General features: G+C 37.1%; 3 protein-coding genes across 3 annotated transcripts in view; 1 reads left to right on the top strand and 2 right to left on the bottom strand.

The window, feature by feature from the left end:
- LOC138940235 (ELAV-like protein 3) overlaps window positions 1-266 on the bottom strand; it is a 50,505-nt gene extending 50,239 nt beyond the window's left edge. The window contains exon 1 of the mRNA XM_070308895.1: window positions 114-266. The gene's annotated coding sequence lies outside the window, so the exon portion shown is untranslated. The remainder of the gene's footprint in view (window positions 1-113) is intronic.
- Window positions 267-403: 137 nt separating this feature from the next.
- LOC138940233 (uncharacterized) lies at window positions 404-6,028 on the top strand. Its single transcript, XM_070308887.1, has 7 exons — window positions 404-512; window positions 1,645-1,940; window positions 2,058-2,460; window positions 2,577-2,888; window positions 2,971-3,376; window positions 3,478-4,123; window positions 4,772-6,028. Exons 3-7 carry the CDS (start codon window positions 2,134-2,136, stop codon window positions 4,830-4,832), a joined length of 1,752 nt encoding a protein of 583 aa, XP_070164988.1. The 5' UTR covers window positions 404-512; window positions 1,645-1,940; window positions 2,058-2,133; the 3' UTR covers window positions 4,833-6,028.
- Window positions 6,029-6,106: 78 nt separating this feature from the next.
- Window positions 6,107-11,634, bottom strand: Ir25a (ionotropic receptor 25a). Its single transcript, XM_070308883.1, has 6 exons — window positions 10,953-11,634; window positions 10,173-10,531; window positions 9,082-9,876; window positions 7,217-8,055; window positions 6,783-7,118; window positions 6,107-6,708 (listed from the first exon to the last, which is right to left on the bottom strand). The coding sequence occupies exons 1-6, from the start codon at window positions 11,089-11,091 to the stop codon at window positions 6,357-6,359; spliced, it is 2,820 nt and encodes a 939-aa protein (XP_070164984.1). The 5' UTR covers window positions 11,092-11,634; the 3' UTR covers window positions 6,107-6,356.
- Between the last annotated feature and the right edge of the window lie 6,392 nt (window positions 11,635-18,026).

Raw genomic sequence — 18,026 nt, 5'->3', positions numbered from 1 at the left:
GCCATCTTTTTTTTTTTTTTCGTTGATGTTTTATTATACTCGCAACAACGGCACAATATATATATATAGGCATATTATAAAAAAATGAATTCCAATATATGTGTTTTACTTACAGGATTCCAGTACATCGCGTTTCATTCGATAACGCGAGACGATAAATACAGCATTACTGCATCCCCTTTTTCGTTGAGGAAACACTATTTTAAAACAGGTTCTTATACTCTCCTTTTCAGCAAATATTGTATTCCTCCATAGATTCGCCTCTCTGTTTGATTCACATTTCGTCTTCGAAACAAGGCTTCGACTAATCGTCCCGCCAGCCGATGACGCCAAGCGCGCCGCATTGCGCGCATGCGCCCTATCGATAACCGTTACCGGCGCGAAGTTGCCGTTGAGCGCACTCGCGACTCCGCGCGGACAGTTGCGGAAGCCTCAGTAGCTCGCCATGTTTTTTACTGAGTGGGGTGTGTAGAAGAGAGGCCGGGGTGAAAATCATCTCTCGAGGCATGCAGGTACGTTGAAGAATTTTGAATTTCTCATTATCGCGATTGGGATGCGTGTACAGATTCGTGTACATTAGCGCGTCCCGTCGCAATTGCCGATCGCGAGTGCTTGATAACGTCGTGTTTCGTAACGTCGTCACATCGCACGGGCTCATGCCGTTCCGGGCAAGAGGTATGACTCAGACAAAATTCTATAGCGCAATCGACAAGGTTATTTGCATTACACATGTCCCGACCCTTTGCCAACAGCTCGCGGACACGCAATTGCATCGCCCGCCTAAGTTTCCGCTCATTTTCTCTCTCTCTCTCTCTCTCTTTCGTTCGTTCGCTCGGTCTCTCTTCCGCTCTATTTCTCTCTCTCTCTCTCTCTCTCTCTCTCTCTCTCTCTCTCTATCTCTCTATCTCTCGCGCTCTTTCTTTCTACGCGTCGAGTATTCGCAATCCTCATGGCGAGATAACTCCGAAGAGATCGATGTATTGCGTTTTGTTGCACACGTCTGCATATCTATAGATACATAATACGTCTCTTTGACAATGGTCACATGATCTCAAACATGTGTAACGTCGCGATGTGCGATTCTATTTACATATGCGCTATATGACTTCTGGACCTTGGTCTTTGTTTCTACGTCTTCTCGATGCACGCTTTGGCAAAATTTATTATTCTGTGCACTGTGGTGTACACACTGTAGATTGTCTATATATGAGTCTGACGTATTTCTTGAAATAGATGCAAATAAATATTAATATAATATGTTAAATATAGTAAAGTAGCATATTTCATATAGAATATATTGCAGAGATTTATAACAATGTTGATAATGATCTCTAATGTAGAAATGTATAACTAAACTTATATGTAGAGATTGTGAATCACTTCTATAACTATAATTTAATTTCCTTGATTGCATTTATATAAGAAGTTGTCAAAGAAAGTTTATAGAAATTAATTGTTTTTACAAAAAATACAACTATACCAGATAAAAAATACTAAAAAATTTTTTTTTAGATGGATAAAATGTTATTTGAATTTTGCATACAATACTAAAAAAACATTAATTGTATAAATGAAACAATAAAGTTTTTTTTTTTTCCCCTAGTAAAACAATTATTTATATCATTTTTATTTCTTAACTTTCAGTGTCAAAATGGGAAGGAGACTATATATGTTATCCTTCACTAAGACCTGCCAGCCTCACTTCAATGATGTATCCACCACTCATGCACAAGAACTAAATAATTTTTAAACAACGTAACAAACTTTAAGAAACGTTAATAATATTTCCGGGCAATTAAGAAACTTAATGTGTGAAATTCAAAACAAGAAGTGAAGAAAAAGGTTTGATAAGCCCGTTTAATAAGTCCAAGCGTTGTGGTGGTGGATTCTATAAAATTGAAAAATTAAAGGACAATAATAAAATACCTTACTGTACATACGTAAGTTTAGATTTATATAAATTGTAAATATCCTTATTGAACTCTATAGCTTTTCGTTGTGAAATCATGATATTATAAAATGAATATAATCGATAAACTGAATGTAATTTTTTGTAGGAGAGAAGATGATCACCCTGGAGGTAGTGGAGTTGATTAGAGTTTCTGGGTCTAGGAGGAGATTCATTAAGAGGGAATGAGGAATCCGGCATTGCATTTAGTCGGGATAGCGGCGTCCCCTGGAGGAGGTGAAGTCTTTGGTTCGCGGGCCGAGGAGGAGTTGCGCCAGTGGCTCGAGGCACGCCTGGACGCATTGGGGATTGACCCTGTTGCGTACTCGCGATTTGTGCTCAGCCTATTGCGCCGCCCCGACTCGGCCCTAAGTCCTCCAGAAGAGGCAATTGAGCTAGGTAGAGGCACAGGACGTCGCATACGTGCCCAATCTAAAGCAAAACTGCCAACACATGGTGACGGGGAGCAACGACGAGCTGTTGTGCAATGTCTGACAAGTGCCGCTGATGATGTGAGTTTAAAATATAATTTTTGCTAAGAATATATAAAATCTTTAACTTTCTTATTTTCTAAAATGATATATTATGTTCTAATTGTATGTAAGAAAAATATTTCTTCTGCGTATAGAAATACGGAGTGGAAACGCTGGTTGATGAATTGTGCATAAAATTAAAAGAATTGGAAGGAGGAAGCTCGCATAATGAAAAAGAAGAATCTAAGAAATCTAATGGCGAATCCAAAACGAATTTAGAAGCACTCACGCCTCGTGACAGAGCTCTTAGATACTACGCAGCATTCCCAGCCTTGCAATCTGTATCCATCAAAAAGTTTTCTCCGCAAAAAAATTTTGCCAATAGCAACAATAATAAAAACAGCAGAATTAATTTGCACAATAACAAAAATAATAGCGCTTGCAATAAAAAAAATAAAATGTCTATTGTAAGTATAATATTCTTCTATTTGGCGTTTTATATAGTCGTCAATATGGTAAATTATTCTTTTTTTTTTTTTCCTTTTTTAGAGTATTGAATCACAAAGATCAGAAGATAAAGAAAGTTTCGGATTCGCTAAATCAATGGAACGGGAAAGAGAAAAAGAACGTGAATTGGAACTCGATCAATTAAGATTAGCGCAGTTAAAGGCAAAGTTTAATGAAAACTTGGAAGCACTTTGGAATTCAGTACCAGGCAATGCACAGGACACAGCTTCGATATGGGCAGCTCCAACACTTTCCATTCCTTCTGGACCTCTATGGCCAACAGACACTACCAAGACAATCTTTACTTTACCTACTTCAAATAACGATTACGCTACTGACACACCAAATCAAGACTCGATTGTTGACGAATCACCGCTTATCCCCTGGGATATAGATCTAATCAGCATTGAAGATAATGCAGATGAATACAGCAATAAAAATAAAGCAGGTCAGACATTAATACGATGCAACATAAAATTTATGAATAAAACTTCAAAAATTTTGTTTTTCTATTAGCAAAGATTTTTATATACTAATGTATCATTACAGAATACAATATAAATTGGTCGGATTCAGTTATGGATGGACCCTGGTGCTGGAGAGGAATTGATAGCAACTTAGCTACAGGATTGTATTGTCACAATCCTGAGACAGGTAGTTGCTTCTTTCCAATGGCATCATGTAAAACTCCAATTGGAACTTGTAAACAGTCTCGTTCGAGTTTGAAGGTAAACAACCTTCCCGAACCAGACGAAGATTTATTGACTTCCATGCGTACTCACTTTCGTCCGATAAAGGACGATGGTCACTGGGCAGATGGAACAACGTTTCCCGTGAACAATACAGTAGAACGAGTTGCCTATCGCAGATCCGAATCAGGAAATTTGCTGTATCTTCCTGGCGGAGAAAGCCCTTATATGGAGTACCGGGAGAACGATGCGGTGATACCGCCTGTGTCTACGAATTTAACGTTGAAGTTTCGAGTGCGTCAATGCGATAAAGGCGTCCAAACTGAGCCCGTACGATCTCCGGTCAAACGTCGCATCCTTTCCGAACAGGATCATTTTCGTTATTCTCCGATCGGAGCTGAAGATGCTGTTATACACGAACAAGAAGATCTCGAAAAAGATTCCTTTGGTTTGGATCAACTTGGCTGGGTACAATCGAGTGTACCTCTGCACAATGATAGAAAAAGGTAATGAATTTCACTATAAGACATATATCATATATGCATTGCAAAAACGTCTCAGTTACATGACAATTGTAACATTGCATTGTAATTGCATATTGATAAGGAGGAGGCGACTTTAGAGATTAGATAATTTCTTTTTGTTATTAAGTGATTATGTGTTATTTGTTATTAAGTATAATGTGGAATCGATATTACTAAACTGGAATACGACACTTACAATACAACACATAATCATTATAATTGGGTAATGACAAAAAATTGGTATTTATAGACAATTTATATTTATTGTAAAAAATAAATATTGATGTATGTGTGATTATTCTAGATAATTAAAAAATTTGAATGGACTAAGTTAACCTAATCTAAACGTGCAATTGTAACACGTACAATATTTACCATTTTTATTGGAAAATATTTGAATGAATTTTGACCCTTCAAAAAACTTTGAATAAATTTTTCTTTAAAATAGGACTCACATGCCCAAAAAACGAGCTATAGCAGTGATTTTTCTATGACAGTAATTGTCCTGAATTCAATCGTAATTCCAAAATATATTGATAGTCCGTTTAGATAAAAGTTTTACAGACACGATTTAGTTTTGTCACACTATAATTGTATCTAATTGTATAAATGATATCTTTTTTCTCATAGAAGGCACAGTAGCAGCTTTGGGTGCCAGCCATTGACGACTTTGCGCCCATTGACCTTGTGAACTGGATAATGTAAGCTGCTAAATAATTCTATATGACTGGAGATTTGAGATTTAGCTATATATACTTTTTTTTCGCAAGATAAAGAAGCGAATGATAGGTGCGTGAATGGGGGTCCTCTTGGCATGTGGAATTTGTTATGCATGTAACCAAGAAGGCACGAGTAAACCCCATCGTCACTCGTAATAAGCAACATGCAATCGAATACAAAACGAAACGCGAGGATATTAGTTATTCATTTAGATAGTTATTATTAACCCTCTTTGTGAGATGAGTAAAAAGGAAAGGAGTAAAATGAGAAAAAAAGAAGTGTATATCTTATACACAGTGTCTCACGTTGTAAGAACGTTGAAGACATAGTCTACGTGATTTAAGTTGTAGGTTGTTGATTATATTTTGTGATTTTTGAGGAGAGAACTTAGTACGCTGATTTTCTAGGAAATTGTAGCAAGCAATTTTGTTTCTCGCCCGACATGCAGGTCAAGAGCATACTTATTCAATTCTTATTGATAAAAGGGAAAAGAAACGGATATTAAAGTTGGAAATCGAACAAATTCGAGAGAATATAGTCGAGTACTTATTTTGAAAGCTGCACGTTTTGCAAATCGGGTATTTAATTAAAGTGCTGTTCTATTTTCTTGTTGTTTTTCGTAATTATTAATGGATTATCTTCTTAATCTCGTATTCTCCTAATTATAATTTAACTCCCTAGAAGATTAATCCTTCCCTCCATCTCCATCCTCTTTTCCCTCTCCCCATCTTCCAAATCTCCTTGTATCCAATGCTTTCCCTGTGGTCGTCCTAAGAAAATCGAATAACTGAGAATGTACATGTAAAAAACGTGTAATTTGAAAACACATGCTTACCTCGCGAAAAAGGTATGCAAGAAAAAGAAAAAAAAATACAAGAAATGTTACTAGCATGCAAATGCCTTAGGAAGGAATGTTGGAAGATGTTGAATGTCGAAAGGAAATGTATAACTTATAATTGATTTTGTCTTTGAAAGAAATGATTTAAGGATATGCAAAAATCGAATTGTGAAGGATGTCAATGAATGAAATATGTCACTTATAATTGACCCTTTGTCTTCGAGGAATGATGTGCAAATAAGAAAAAAACGGAATGAGCAAAAATATCTTTGCGCGAAATAATGTATGGAAAAGGACAAAATAAAGGCATTGCGAACATTACACATAAATTTGGAATCTTCTATCTCTTCAGAAATTTATTTATCCAAAAAATCCGAGTTATATCCTCTCCTTTCAGGATAAATTATCTAAAGCCACAAACACATGTATGGGATGATATATGCTAGGAGCATGCAAATTGATCTACAAAGCTATCATATATTACAATACCGCTTCTCTGATACATCACTATGAAGATTCATGAATCTAAAAAATATCGTATTGAAAATCTTATAGAGAAAATTAACACGTTGTCTAAAAATAATTTCATATTTCTTTATGCGACAACTTTATACTTATTTTCTATATTTCACGTATGTATATCCTGAGTAACGGAACTTAAAATCTCGATCTAAATTGCACTGGTTTATTTCCATGTGTGGGAGCGGGATATAAATTGAATCTTATCGGCTTGATTGTCTTTATCATTTCAGTTTTGGGAGACGTTTTGGGATCTTTACGTGAGTCGCTAACTTTTGCACGATAACGATAATACCAATACTCAAATGCTAGTGTGAAGCAAGCAAAGACGATGCCCACGAAAATTACGAGGAACACACCACCAATATTGTGAATACTGATACCGTCGCTCTGATCATTTTCTAAATCGCAGTTTTTTTTCGCAGGATTATGTTTCCACCATCTATCCTTTAATTTTTCCAATCTTCTTTTGTTCAACAATATGAGAATTCTGCAAGAAAGATCGATTTTAGAAAAAGATTGTTCTTCACGAAAGAAGATAAATACCTTTCCGTGTATACGTACGCGTTATTAAATTGATCCTTCAATGGTGATCCTTGTTGGACAGCGATAGCGTACGGTTTCCTCGAAAATTCTTCCCCGATTTGAATCAAATCGCAATTCGTTAGGATGAGATACTTGATGGTCGAGGCATCTCCGATAAAGGCGAATTCGTTATTCGCGTACGGACCCTCGCGTCGAATTCGCTTCAGAGCGTCGTCGATACTGCTCGGGAAGCCAGCCTCTTTCATGGCTTGAAACATTTTCGTATACTTGTCGCTAACAGGATAATCCCAAACGGCTAATTTCGATCTTTCCACATCCGATAAGCTATCATTCAGGCTCATATCTTTCCAAATACTGCAAAAAATTGAAATAAGTTTAATGAGAGTTTCGCGCGCACATGAAGCTAATGAGAGAGGAAGAAATGATAAGCTATAACTGAAAAGATCGCTTACTCGTAAAAGCGATTCTCGATGTTCGCCATTCTCTGGAAGTAAACGTACGCCGGCGATTTTATTGTAGGCGCGTACTGTATCTTGTATTGCTTGCTAAGATCTTCCAAAGTCTCGATGGGTATTTCCAGTCTGGACACTGTGAGGAAAGCCGCCAGGTTCGCTGTGTAGGATGCGATGATGATGAATCCGAAGAGCCACCATGTTGCCGCCACCAATCTACCGGATAAATTTTTCGGCGCCTCGCCGCCGCCCTGAGGAGTCAGAGAAGTCATACAGAACCAAAAGCACTCCCTGAGATTGAACTCTCTCTTCTCATCGTCGTCCTTGTACTTCTCGCGATTGTTCTGGTAGCTGTAGGGCGACCAACGGTCGAACGTCCACATGAGAAAGCTGGTGAAGAAGTAAGCCGCCAATATGCAGAGCCAAACGTCTCTCTCCAGTACGGTGAGAAACTTGAAGAGCGACGTCGACGTCTTCGTCTTCTGCATCATGATCGTTAGACCGACCAGATCATAATAAGGCACGGTAAAGTCTACGACCTTCTCTCGCTCTGCCATCACCCATAGCGAGCCCAGGCCGATATCGGCCCGCTTGTCTATCAACTCCCTTATCATACCGTTCCAGGTACCGTTCTCGTTCAATGACCCATATTGTCCGTCCTCCACCTCGCGCACCTCATATTCGAACGGCACGGTCTCGCGGATCGCATCCAGCAGGTCGATGCAGAAACCGTACCAATTTTCAGTCTCGTTGTCGTACATCATGAAAGGCGGGTGCTGAACGGCAACCACCCTGTAGCTTGTTACCGCGCTTTTGTTCATGATATCCCTGTTGGTAATCTTTGCGGAAAGACACAAGAGTTGTAAGTTCTCTCTAGTTCTCATATACGTAGACAATCGACGGTAATGTTGAATCACATTCAGGATGGGGAGTATCGGTTCGGCGCCAGCGCCGATGTGCGAATAGAAGGTGGTGCGAAGCGAGTGAAACTAAATACGCAAATAAGGACGACGGGGGAGAGGGTGCGAACTCGTGTGCTTTCATGACGCGATATGTGAGTAAATATAAGTGCATGTTTATCCATTCTCTAACCACCTTGAACTTTTTCCAGGGCAGATAACCGATCGTCATTAGACGGAGAGCGATGGCGAGGCAGATACGCGGTGCGGTATTAATAAAAGAAGAGCTTACGCCGAAAGATATCCATTTTTTTCTCCAACGTAAGTGCATCTCATTTAATGGACATTATCGCGTTTGCATTTATTAATACGTAGTCTCTTTGAGAAGGACGATAATACGAAATGCGTGTAAATATTTTACTTGAGCGTTTCGATGTATATACGAGCTTTTAGTATTTATGAACGTTAGTTATTACACTATATTTTGATGCAGCGAACACTTTTCGCAAGTGAACAGATGTTTGATATAAAATTTTAAATACACTACAATATTTTTTTAACGCAATTCCAATTCAATACGATGATCAAATTGCTTTTTTTGCGAATTAATTCTGAACCTATTCATGGAACATGGAAAAGGATAGTACAATGCGGACAAAAAATATGAACGATCGATCGCATAAATGCCGCTTGGTCAGTCACGATGGTCAAGTGTGATCAATAATCCTTGGATATGGCACTCGAGAGAAATGGAAGAAAAATCGAAAAAGTTACACGCGATATTGAAAATATCTTTGAATTTTCCAGCCGGAAAAAAAAACTTTAGAATATATTGTATATGTGTGTGCAAACGTGATCCCTTCGCTCAATTAATATCAACAAATCGATTACGAATAAAAGGAAAATATAAAAAAATTAACACACATTTCTCACATATATGCTACGTCTCAAGTAACTTGGACTTGCCTGCAAGGGCATCTCGATGCCCGCCTGCCACTCTCCACTCTGTATCTTGGACGAAATCTTTTCATGCTCGATGTTCATTAAGTATATGGACATCTTAAAGTCCGCGCCGTGCTCCCCGTTTTTTTTACCCCAATGAATACCGGCGTACGTCGGTGTCATATTCGTTGAGGTCTCCATCAGTTTAGCCAAAAAATCCAGGCCCCTCGTCGGCGTGTTCGTCTCGTTGTAGATGTTACAATCGATTTGACGGGGTTCCAAAGGCCAGTCACCGCTATCCAAGGCCGACTTCATCGCGTTGACTCCCAACAAGGTCAAGTCATAATAGAAAGCGGATGTGATGAGCGGTTTCGGGAGTATCGTCCTCACGACAGACTCAGCCTGGCTTTGATTGCCCACCGTCGGCGATTCCGGTTTCAGAAACAATACGGTGATGTTCTCGCATGGGCAACTCGGCCATAATTCGTCATTCAAACTTAATATGAACCAGGCGTACTTCCGTCCGGTGAAGCTCAACGATACCGCGGCGTCCAATACCATTCTGATGGATTTCTCGTCACCCATTAAAAAATAATTAACCACATCCAGATCTCGCATTCTCGACAATTGCTTCATAACTGACGCGGTCGAGTTCTGCAAATTGCTGATGATGTGTCTAGTCGGCACGTTCAACAACAAACTCTTATACTTATGATGCATGATGAAATTCTGATCAAAGAGAATACCGGCATTAATGATGCTCATCTGGATCGCCAGCTGTCGAATCACCTCGGGCGCGAGATCGCCCGGTGTCATTACCTGAAATAAAATTTCAAATAACACGAAACTGGAAAAGATATCTAAAAGATGTTTGAAGGATTTTCTTCTAAAAAGGTGAAAGAAACTTTAAATATTTCAAACTAATTGATCCAGGTGACCTCTCTGACCTGGACTTTATATGTATTTCTGAACTCTACAAAGCAAGATACGTAAAATTATAATACTAACAAAACATAGGAATATACTACACTTCTGAACGTTTTAAATATATCAATGAACACGTTATATTATTTGCTATAGCGGATTTTTCGTGCGCGCAACTATACTTCTGATACCTGGATCAAGTAATTTTTCTGATCAAGGTCCAGATTTCGCCAGTAACGGATATCGCTCTCCTGGCCGTATTGGGCAGATAAAGTCGGGATTCCCATGGCCGCGGTGAATGAACTCGACGCTTCGGCGCCCAGCCCGATCTTCGTCATGTCCAGGACCAGATCTGGGACGGCAGAACCGCCTTTGCTGACGGCCGAGTCCCAGACGTCGCATATAGTATCGAGGCTTTCGCTGTACTCGCTCTCGTTGATCTGCACGGACCACACATTGCCTAGGTGACCCGGATATCTCTCCTTCAGGGCCTTCAAGGCGGCGGTCACGCTCGCGTTGGCCATTTTATTCTTCGCGTCATTAATTATAACTAATTGGGGAAAAAGCATCGCGTCCCGACGTGGCATGTAAAAAAAAAAAGAGAAAAGATAAAGCCGAGTCAGGCTTAATTAATCTTAAGATGTAACACCCTCTTAGGGTGCCGTACTACCTTAAATAGCTTGTTAATGAAAAGTTACAATCACGTTGCGAGACAAAAGCAATTATCCCGCATCGTTCGAAAAGTTTAATGGAACGGTTTAAAAAGCTGTTTCTATTTTCGTAAAAAATGGAAGCTCTCTCTACGTACTTAATACCTACTAATGGATGTGACTTTTATTCTACATGATGATAAATGTAGCCGTTATAACAATGTCATATCACATCGATCATAAATATCGTTACCATCAGATATTGTTATCGCGCTACGCAAGAAATATTTCAATCAAAACTTCCACGGGATGGAAACCTACAGAGATTCACTGGTCTTGATCGCGTCGGTTTCTGTTTATCGCCTCCGTTCGACGCATCTCTTACTCCATAGACCGTAAAAATCGTCGTTATAACGTACAGCATCATACAAGTCTTCGAGAAGCAATAGTCGAAAATCATGATCACGATCGAGCACGTTCTCCGACTTGAAAGTTAAAAGCTTCGAACAATCGCCGCGGGATTCAATATTCCCAAGAATATAGTGAAAGTGTAATCGACTTGGTCCATCGAAGATATTTTCAACAACACGGATTAAAACTTGAAATTGCATTTATCACTTATGTCAACGCTCTTTCGTTCGTTCTCGCCAAGAATATCGAAGACGCATCGAGAGGAAAAATATGCCAAAGTTGGTCGCTTCAAAAAAGTGCTTAGCGCGCTTAATTTCCCACTCGATTAACTGCGTTTATATCGAGCTTAATAATCGTCAGTTTGATCTCGAAGCAGGCATATGGAAGTGGGACGCTGGGTCGGCAATACGGCCTTCACGGTCCAGTTATACGAATAGAGGATGAAAGCGCTGATAACGGTGATCGTTGTTACGCGGCATCGTCGGGACGTTTCCTCCCGAAATGATCTCTTCTCGAATTCGCCATACACGAAAACTCCAAAGCGGATGTTACGCGGTCAGCTATCTACTGACGAAAAGGTTCGCAGGCGTCTCACTTCGAGGTGTCCTGCGGTTTATTTGTGTTTGCCCATCGGTTGCCGCGGGGATGACCCCAATCAATCGTCCTAGCGTATGTGATGGATACACCTGTTATCTCTCGTTTTAATGAAAATTTGACAGGTGGGATCTGACGTGCATCGTCGCGAGAATCCATGCGACAACACGCGAGCGATATAATTACGAGCCAATCCCGTGCAAATCATTGCACGTTTTACAAGTCTTATCAATAATTCATCGTTTCACCGCTTAAAAAATTCATAAATGCGTAGGGAATATTTTTTTAACGTCTATATTATTTCGATAGAATCTCCGAGGTATTTACTAAAAATAATATCTTGATAACGAAAATATTACACAGCCGAATTCTCTGTGTAAAAGGAAAGCGCAATTATTATGTGCTAATAGGAATGAGCGAATCATAATTAACATATTGTATTATATTAATTAAATTTTTGATCCTCGATGTTTATTTACGCATATTAGCAACGATGGGATTAATACAGTTGAATCAGGTCGGGAAATTGTATTCGCTCGAGTCAAATTGATCGATGTCAATGATTTGCACACGGTGAAAAAGTGATCGCTCGTGCGCGAAAAGAAGTACGAATGCTAGAGGATTTGCATTTACGCACTGCTTGCCGGATCGGTACAATCGATCACTTCCATTTCATTTATTCGGTGTTTTTCTGAAATCGATTCAGCCTTCACGAAAAGAGCTCTGCTTAGCCAGTTAAGGGCGCTTCGATTACCGTTTGTTCTTTTCGTTCACTTTTCCATGTATTTCTTTGAATCGCAATAATATCCGTGATTTAAAAAAAAAAGGGGATGTATTAAGATTAAAAAAAAATTATAGCCATAGAAATAAAAATACGAGAAGACTAAGGACTAAGCGATTAAAGTCACTTAGATAAATCGTGATTGTCGTTTTGATGTGTATTTAATCGATGGCTTTATATATAGATATATATACATCAATCGAAACGATTACCAAGCATTTCTTACACGCAAATCGACCGATTGAAAAAAGAAATATTTTTATATAGTCGAAAACTACATTTCGTCATCCATTAATTCATAATTACACGCGATAGGAATTAAACTACGTCCTTGACACACACGCTACCATGGTTAACGAGTAAACGGGGATTAAAAATCTTAAGAAACGCATAATTTAAGCACAATCAATTCGGCGTCAAGGCGTTAGATATGGTACATGCACAGATATCGCGTGCGACAGCGCTATCGAACGGTATGTTATTACAAGGTGATTATTATTATTATTTTTGTCATTAAAATTGAAGATTCTTATCTCAGATAAGAAGTAAATATTACGATCGAATTTATATTTTACGTATCTATTTATGGATCTAATATAGGCAGACATTAATTTTCGCTCGCTTGTTTTGACGTCCCGATATTCAAGAACATTTATGTCAAAAACATTTTGCACGTGTCGAATCAAAACATAATTACAATATATAGGATTATATTATATATTATATGTTATTATATATATTATATATATGATTGATTATATATATTAACGCATCAAACTATATAATACTTTTCTTATACGAGCTTTTTGGCATCTGAATGCCGTTTCTCAACGAATCAAATATTATAAAATTATATTATATTAGTCGGTAATAGGTCGTAAATAAAAAATATATACGTGTTTTCTTTTCAAACGACGATCTTTTCTTTTTATTCAGCATGTTGACGAATCACGGTTTGTTAGCATAAGATATTTAATTCGTATAGTCTATATAAATGAAATGTTAGATTTATTTTTTATACATTATTTGCGGCTTCTTGAATGTCGGCGGATTTCTTCTTCATCTGATGACGATTCATTTATAAATCTTCGTGTACTTAATCCTCGACCATACAGTTAACCCATCCCTTTCATAATCCGACACGCTCTCATACACAAATTCATTTGTCTCTACAGATTGCAAAATTTCTACGATTATCTAGATTATTTGATTTAGAGCATCTTTGCTATGATTGATTTGCTCTTTTGCTGTGAAATGAGGGATAAAAAAATTACTTATGTTCATTTACGCAATTAGTACTTAAATTTAATTACGCGCGCGCACCGTTCACACTTTTATCATATTTATGAATTATATGAATTTTTAATTGTCCCGCGCGTGACAGATGCAAATACGTTCTATAATCGCCTTAATGACGAAGGTGCTAATAAGGATTACATAAATAAAAGCAGCAAAGCTTATCTTCTGAATTTTATATATTGGTTATGATTTTTGGTTATGAAACAATTAATTAAATTCGCCAAATATTAATATAAACAGTTTTAATGGACTAAAATCATCATTAATAAATAAATCATCTGCATAGAATACATGTATATAATTTAGCTTTGCATGTATCAAACAATAATTTATTAGAACGAAATATAGGGCACGTATTCTATTTCGAAGCAATTTAATACGCGTATCGCGCGGATAACTTGATCAGTCGTGCATAAATTATGCATTACTTGGATAAATTGATCATTATTTTCTTTCTCGTATTTGTCGAACAATAACACTAATTATACTAGAAATATGCCATTAAATACGAGCAAGTTATTCTCTCGTATAAATAAATATTTTCGTCTTCGTAATATATTTGCGGTGCTTCTTTGTAATATAAACGCATAAAAAAATAATATCGCGACATACATTGTAGGTTCACAATCACTATTGTTGTTTGTTATCAGGGTCGCCCCATAATTTTTTATCGAGAGATTTTCTGTGTCCGCCGAAAATATTGATTGGCATTTTATCGTGCAGCTACATCCCCCCATTCGCTTCACCCAGTCTTATATCGATTCTCTTCTAGGAATCATAAAAATTCATCGTCTCTTAATCTTGAAATAGTATATATATAAGTGTACATTCTTGCAGGATCGTTGAAATTTATATGCTATTTATCAATGATAAAATAAATTGTTGGCTAATACATTTTAGCATTTATCATCTCAAGATTATCGTTTCCAAGAGACGATTGACGCGACATAGGAACATACATATACGCGACAAGATTTGCCTTGTACAATAGTTTCCACAAACAAGACTCATCTCGTTTATCTTGTTACTCAAAGGATATCAAACTCATCATCTTTCTGTCTGTTGAGCGAACAACCTCGCTTATTGTTAAGCTTGTCTGCTACCGGCAAAGAGACATCTTTGATAATAACTCGCCCATGGCGAGTTACCAGTATGGTTCACGGAACTTTCTGAAAGATAAACAGATTCATATACTACCAATCCAGTCTCGAGCGAACAACCTACGTATTTGCGAAAACTATTATACATTGACACGATGATGTGAACATGAAAACTTATCAATGTACATCGACCGATGCTTGACATTCGCAATCCTAATCGATATCGGTATAAGTCAAAAACACTTTCTCAAACTGATAAAACGTCACAAATCCGTTTTATATCTCTCGGACATGTTTCCGTAGGATAAATCGATATGTCGGAACTGATGTGAAACGCGATATCGAAATTCAGTCAGATATGCTGATCACGAGGAACTGTACGATTTTCACATCGCGATTGTGATATAACTATTACCTTGTATAAGAATATAATTTACTTGGCAAGAGAATCTTCAGGAATGTAGGTCGTGCATAAATGAAGGTACCAGAAGTCGTTAATAGATACTTTGAACGAAAATAAATATATATATATATCAATTGCCGGTCTCTTTCATTCGCATTGAGAAAGATCTGACATATAGGATTAACACTAACGATATATCTATCGCAGATCTACATCACTCATTAATGGCTTCATGGCGATTTCGCTATGTGCGGGTCTTTTGTTGTATCAGTCGATTCGGCTCAATTGCCGAAGTCTTTGTCGCTAGCTTCTCTTGCATCAAAGTCGAAATTCGAGATCTCCACCGTTGCGTTTAGAAGATCGATATAGTGGCCCTAACAGGTATCGCCACTACCGTTATACATGACGAACAACGTATAGAGAGCCATTTCTACGCGGTCTCGTGGTATAACATTCATCTTACGGCCTTTCAAGCTGTTAATTACATTGCGAACACTCGCATAAGATCTCCGATGTGACTCTGAGACTTGCAATTTCGTACGATCCGTCCGGATAATTGCATTTGAGTTAATTCAATGTTCATACAGATCTCTACTAAAACTGATCAGCGATTCATATCAATTTATAGGCAGATATTTTTTAACGAATAATAACATTCTATATACATATGTGTATGTGTGTGTGTGTGTGTGTGTGTGTGCTATATCGGAAAACAGTCAAAAGTAAAACTTTCTTTTGGACGATGACGGATAATCGAGAAAACTTTTATTTAAATTAAAAAATCCAGCTTTAGAAAAATTGGATTGATTTCTTTTGATAATGAATTTCAAATAAGACACATATATGATATGAGCTGATTTATTAATGAATAATTCAAAATAAAGACAACAGCTTCATTGTACATACTTTATAAATTGCAAAGCAGATATATCGCATCAATGTTATGTGTTCACGTTTATTTCCCTTTATTCGAAGCCGCTTTGCGCGTTGACCATTATAATGCGCGTCATTGGTAAATAGCAAGAGCTCTTTTTCACGTTAAAAATTATCAAAATTATAATAAAACATGCGTGGGCGCGATACACCGATGCCGCGTAATTTTTCCCAACTTTTCATTGCGTATTCTCGCGAAATAACATACCGTGGAAAATACCGTAGAAAATGAAGACTAGTCGCGGAGGATTTCACTTTCATGTAGATAGCTACGATAGTCTTCACCGAATAATGATCCTTGTGAGCGTCGCTTGTGCTCGGTTGCTTCGGGGATGATGTCGGCTTATCTTTATTACCATTTTTTTTTTTTTTTTTTTTTTTTTTTTTTTTTTACAAAGTATCCCGGTTTCGACAATACTTGATGCTATACATTTCTACATATTTCCGTGCAAATTGCACCACGATTATGTACATATGCGTTTCCTGTGTAGTACCTATACGCAAATTGGTTCGGCATATTACAAAAAAAATAGCATAAAAATTTTGCAGATATTCTGATGAGTGTAAAATTTTCGATTCGACTCGATACAATACGTGGTAATTTTTATGCACCTGATAGATCTCTGGAAAATTTTTTCCGAAAGAATTAATTCAAATATACGTATTGTATATATTAGAGAAAGTTAAATGACAATGATAAAGTAAATGCAAAAAATCTATCATTTAATTTTTCATTATTTTAATTTTAAATTTGCGCACAAACTGAGATCTCAAGCGACTTGAGATTTCCCCTCTCAATATTTTTCATTTCCATTGTGAATTTAAAACTCCGAGGAAAGAAAAGAAAAGACGTTGTTACTTGAGAGTAGACTACATTAGAAATATAAGGACTGAGAAATATGAAGAAATCTAAGTTCTAGGTCGTAAGATTGCGAAATCATGCTTATTGTATATGAATTATTATAAAGGCATATAAGCTGAAAATCAGATTTAGTAGAAAGGCCGCATGGGCAATATCGTGGCTAATTACATTAATATCTCGCGTGTACCATATATATATATATATATATATATATATAACGATATACATATATTCTCCTCATACCGACAATTTAGCGCGGCTTTATACGTGCATTTATATAAGAGCTGTCTGAAATCTCGCGAAATCTTGTAAACGTCTCACAAATCAATGGTTTGCGCACAAAATTCATTTTTTATGAAAGATTTTACCGGACTATAAGTTTACAGAATTGTGATAAATAGAGATCGTGGATTCTAATAATCTTCTTCAATTTAGAGCGATTTCTAGAGATTATTAGAAAAATAATGACGTACTATTGATGTAAATTTTTCCATTCCCTTTATTTTATACTAGCTTGCTTGACTGCAGCTAATTTTCTCATTAAATTTTTATTCAGCACTTTATAATTGAATTTCATAAGTATAATTTATCGTATGAAACAATTACAATATTCATTACACGAATAATATTGCCTGTGATATAATTTATTTTCTTGCAATAAATTCAATTGAATTTGTTACAAAGTTTTGCGCGATCTTCTTCGAGTTTACATAGCAAAACTGGTTTATTGAATATATTAATGAAACCGGGGAAATTGCGAACTCTTAATTACTTACTTGGGAAACTTGTCGATCGTTTCACATTGACTTTAATTAATTACGAAATTCTGTCCTTGAGTCTAATGATCTGAAGGACGATTATTGAGGATGAAGAATTTTTTGTTACGAACGAAACGTCACGACATCGTATTTCATTTATTTTGAAATGTAATTTCAAGATGATACGTAATCATCGGTACTGAATACGTGTCGGTAAGAGTCATCACATCGAATATTTGAAATTATTCAAATAT

Source organism: Polyergus mexicanus, unplaced genomic scaffold (assembly GCF_030449975.1).
Source record: "Polyergus mexicanus isolate NDT 795.1 unplaced genomic scaffold, iyPolMexi1.0 SCAF_16, whole genome shotgun sequence".
NCBI classification, from domain to species: Eukaryota; Metazoa; Arthropoda; class Insecta; order Hymenoptera; family Formicidae; genus Polyergus; species Polyergus mexicanus.
This window is presented reverse-complemented; position numbering and strand designations above follow the sequence as displayed.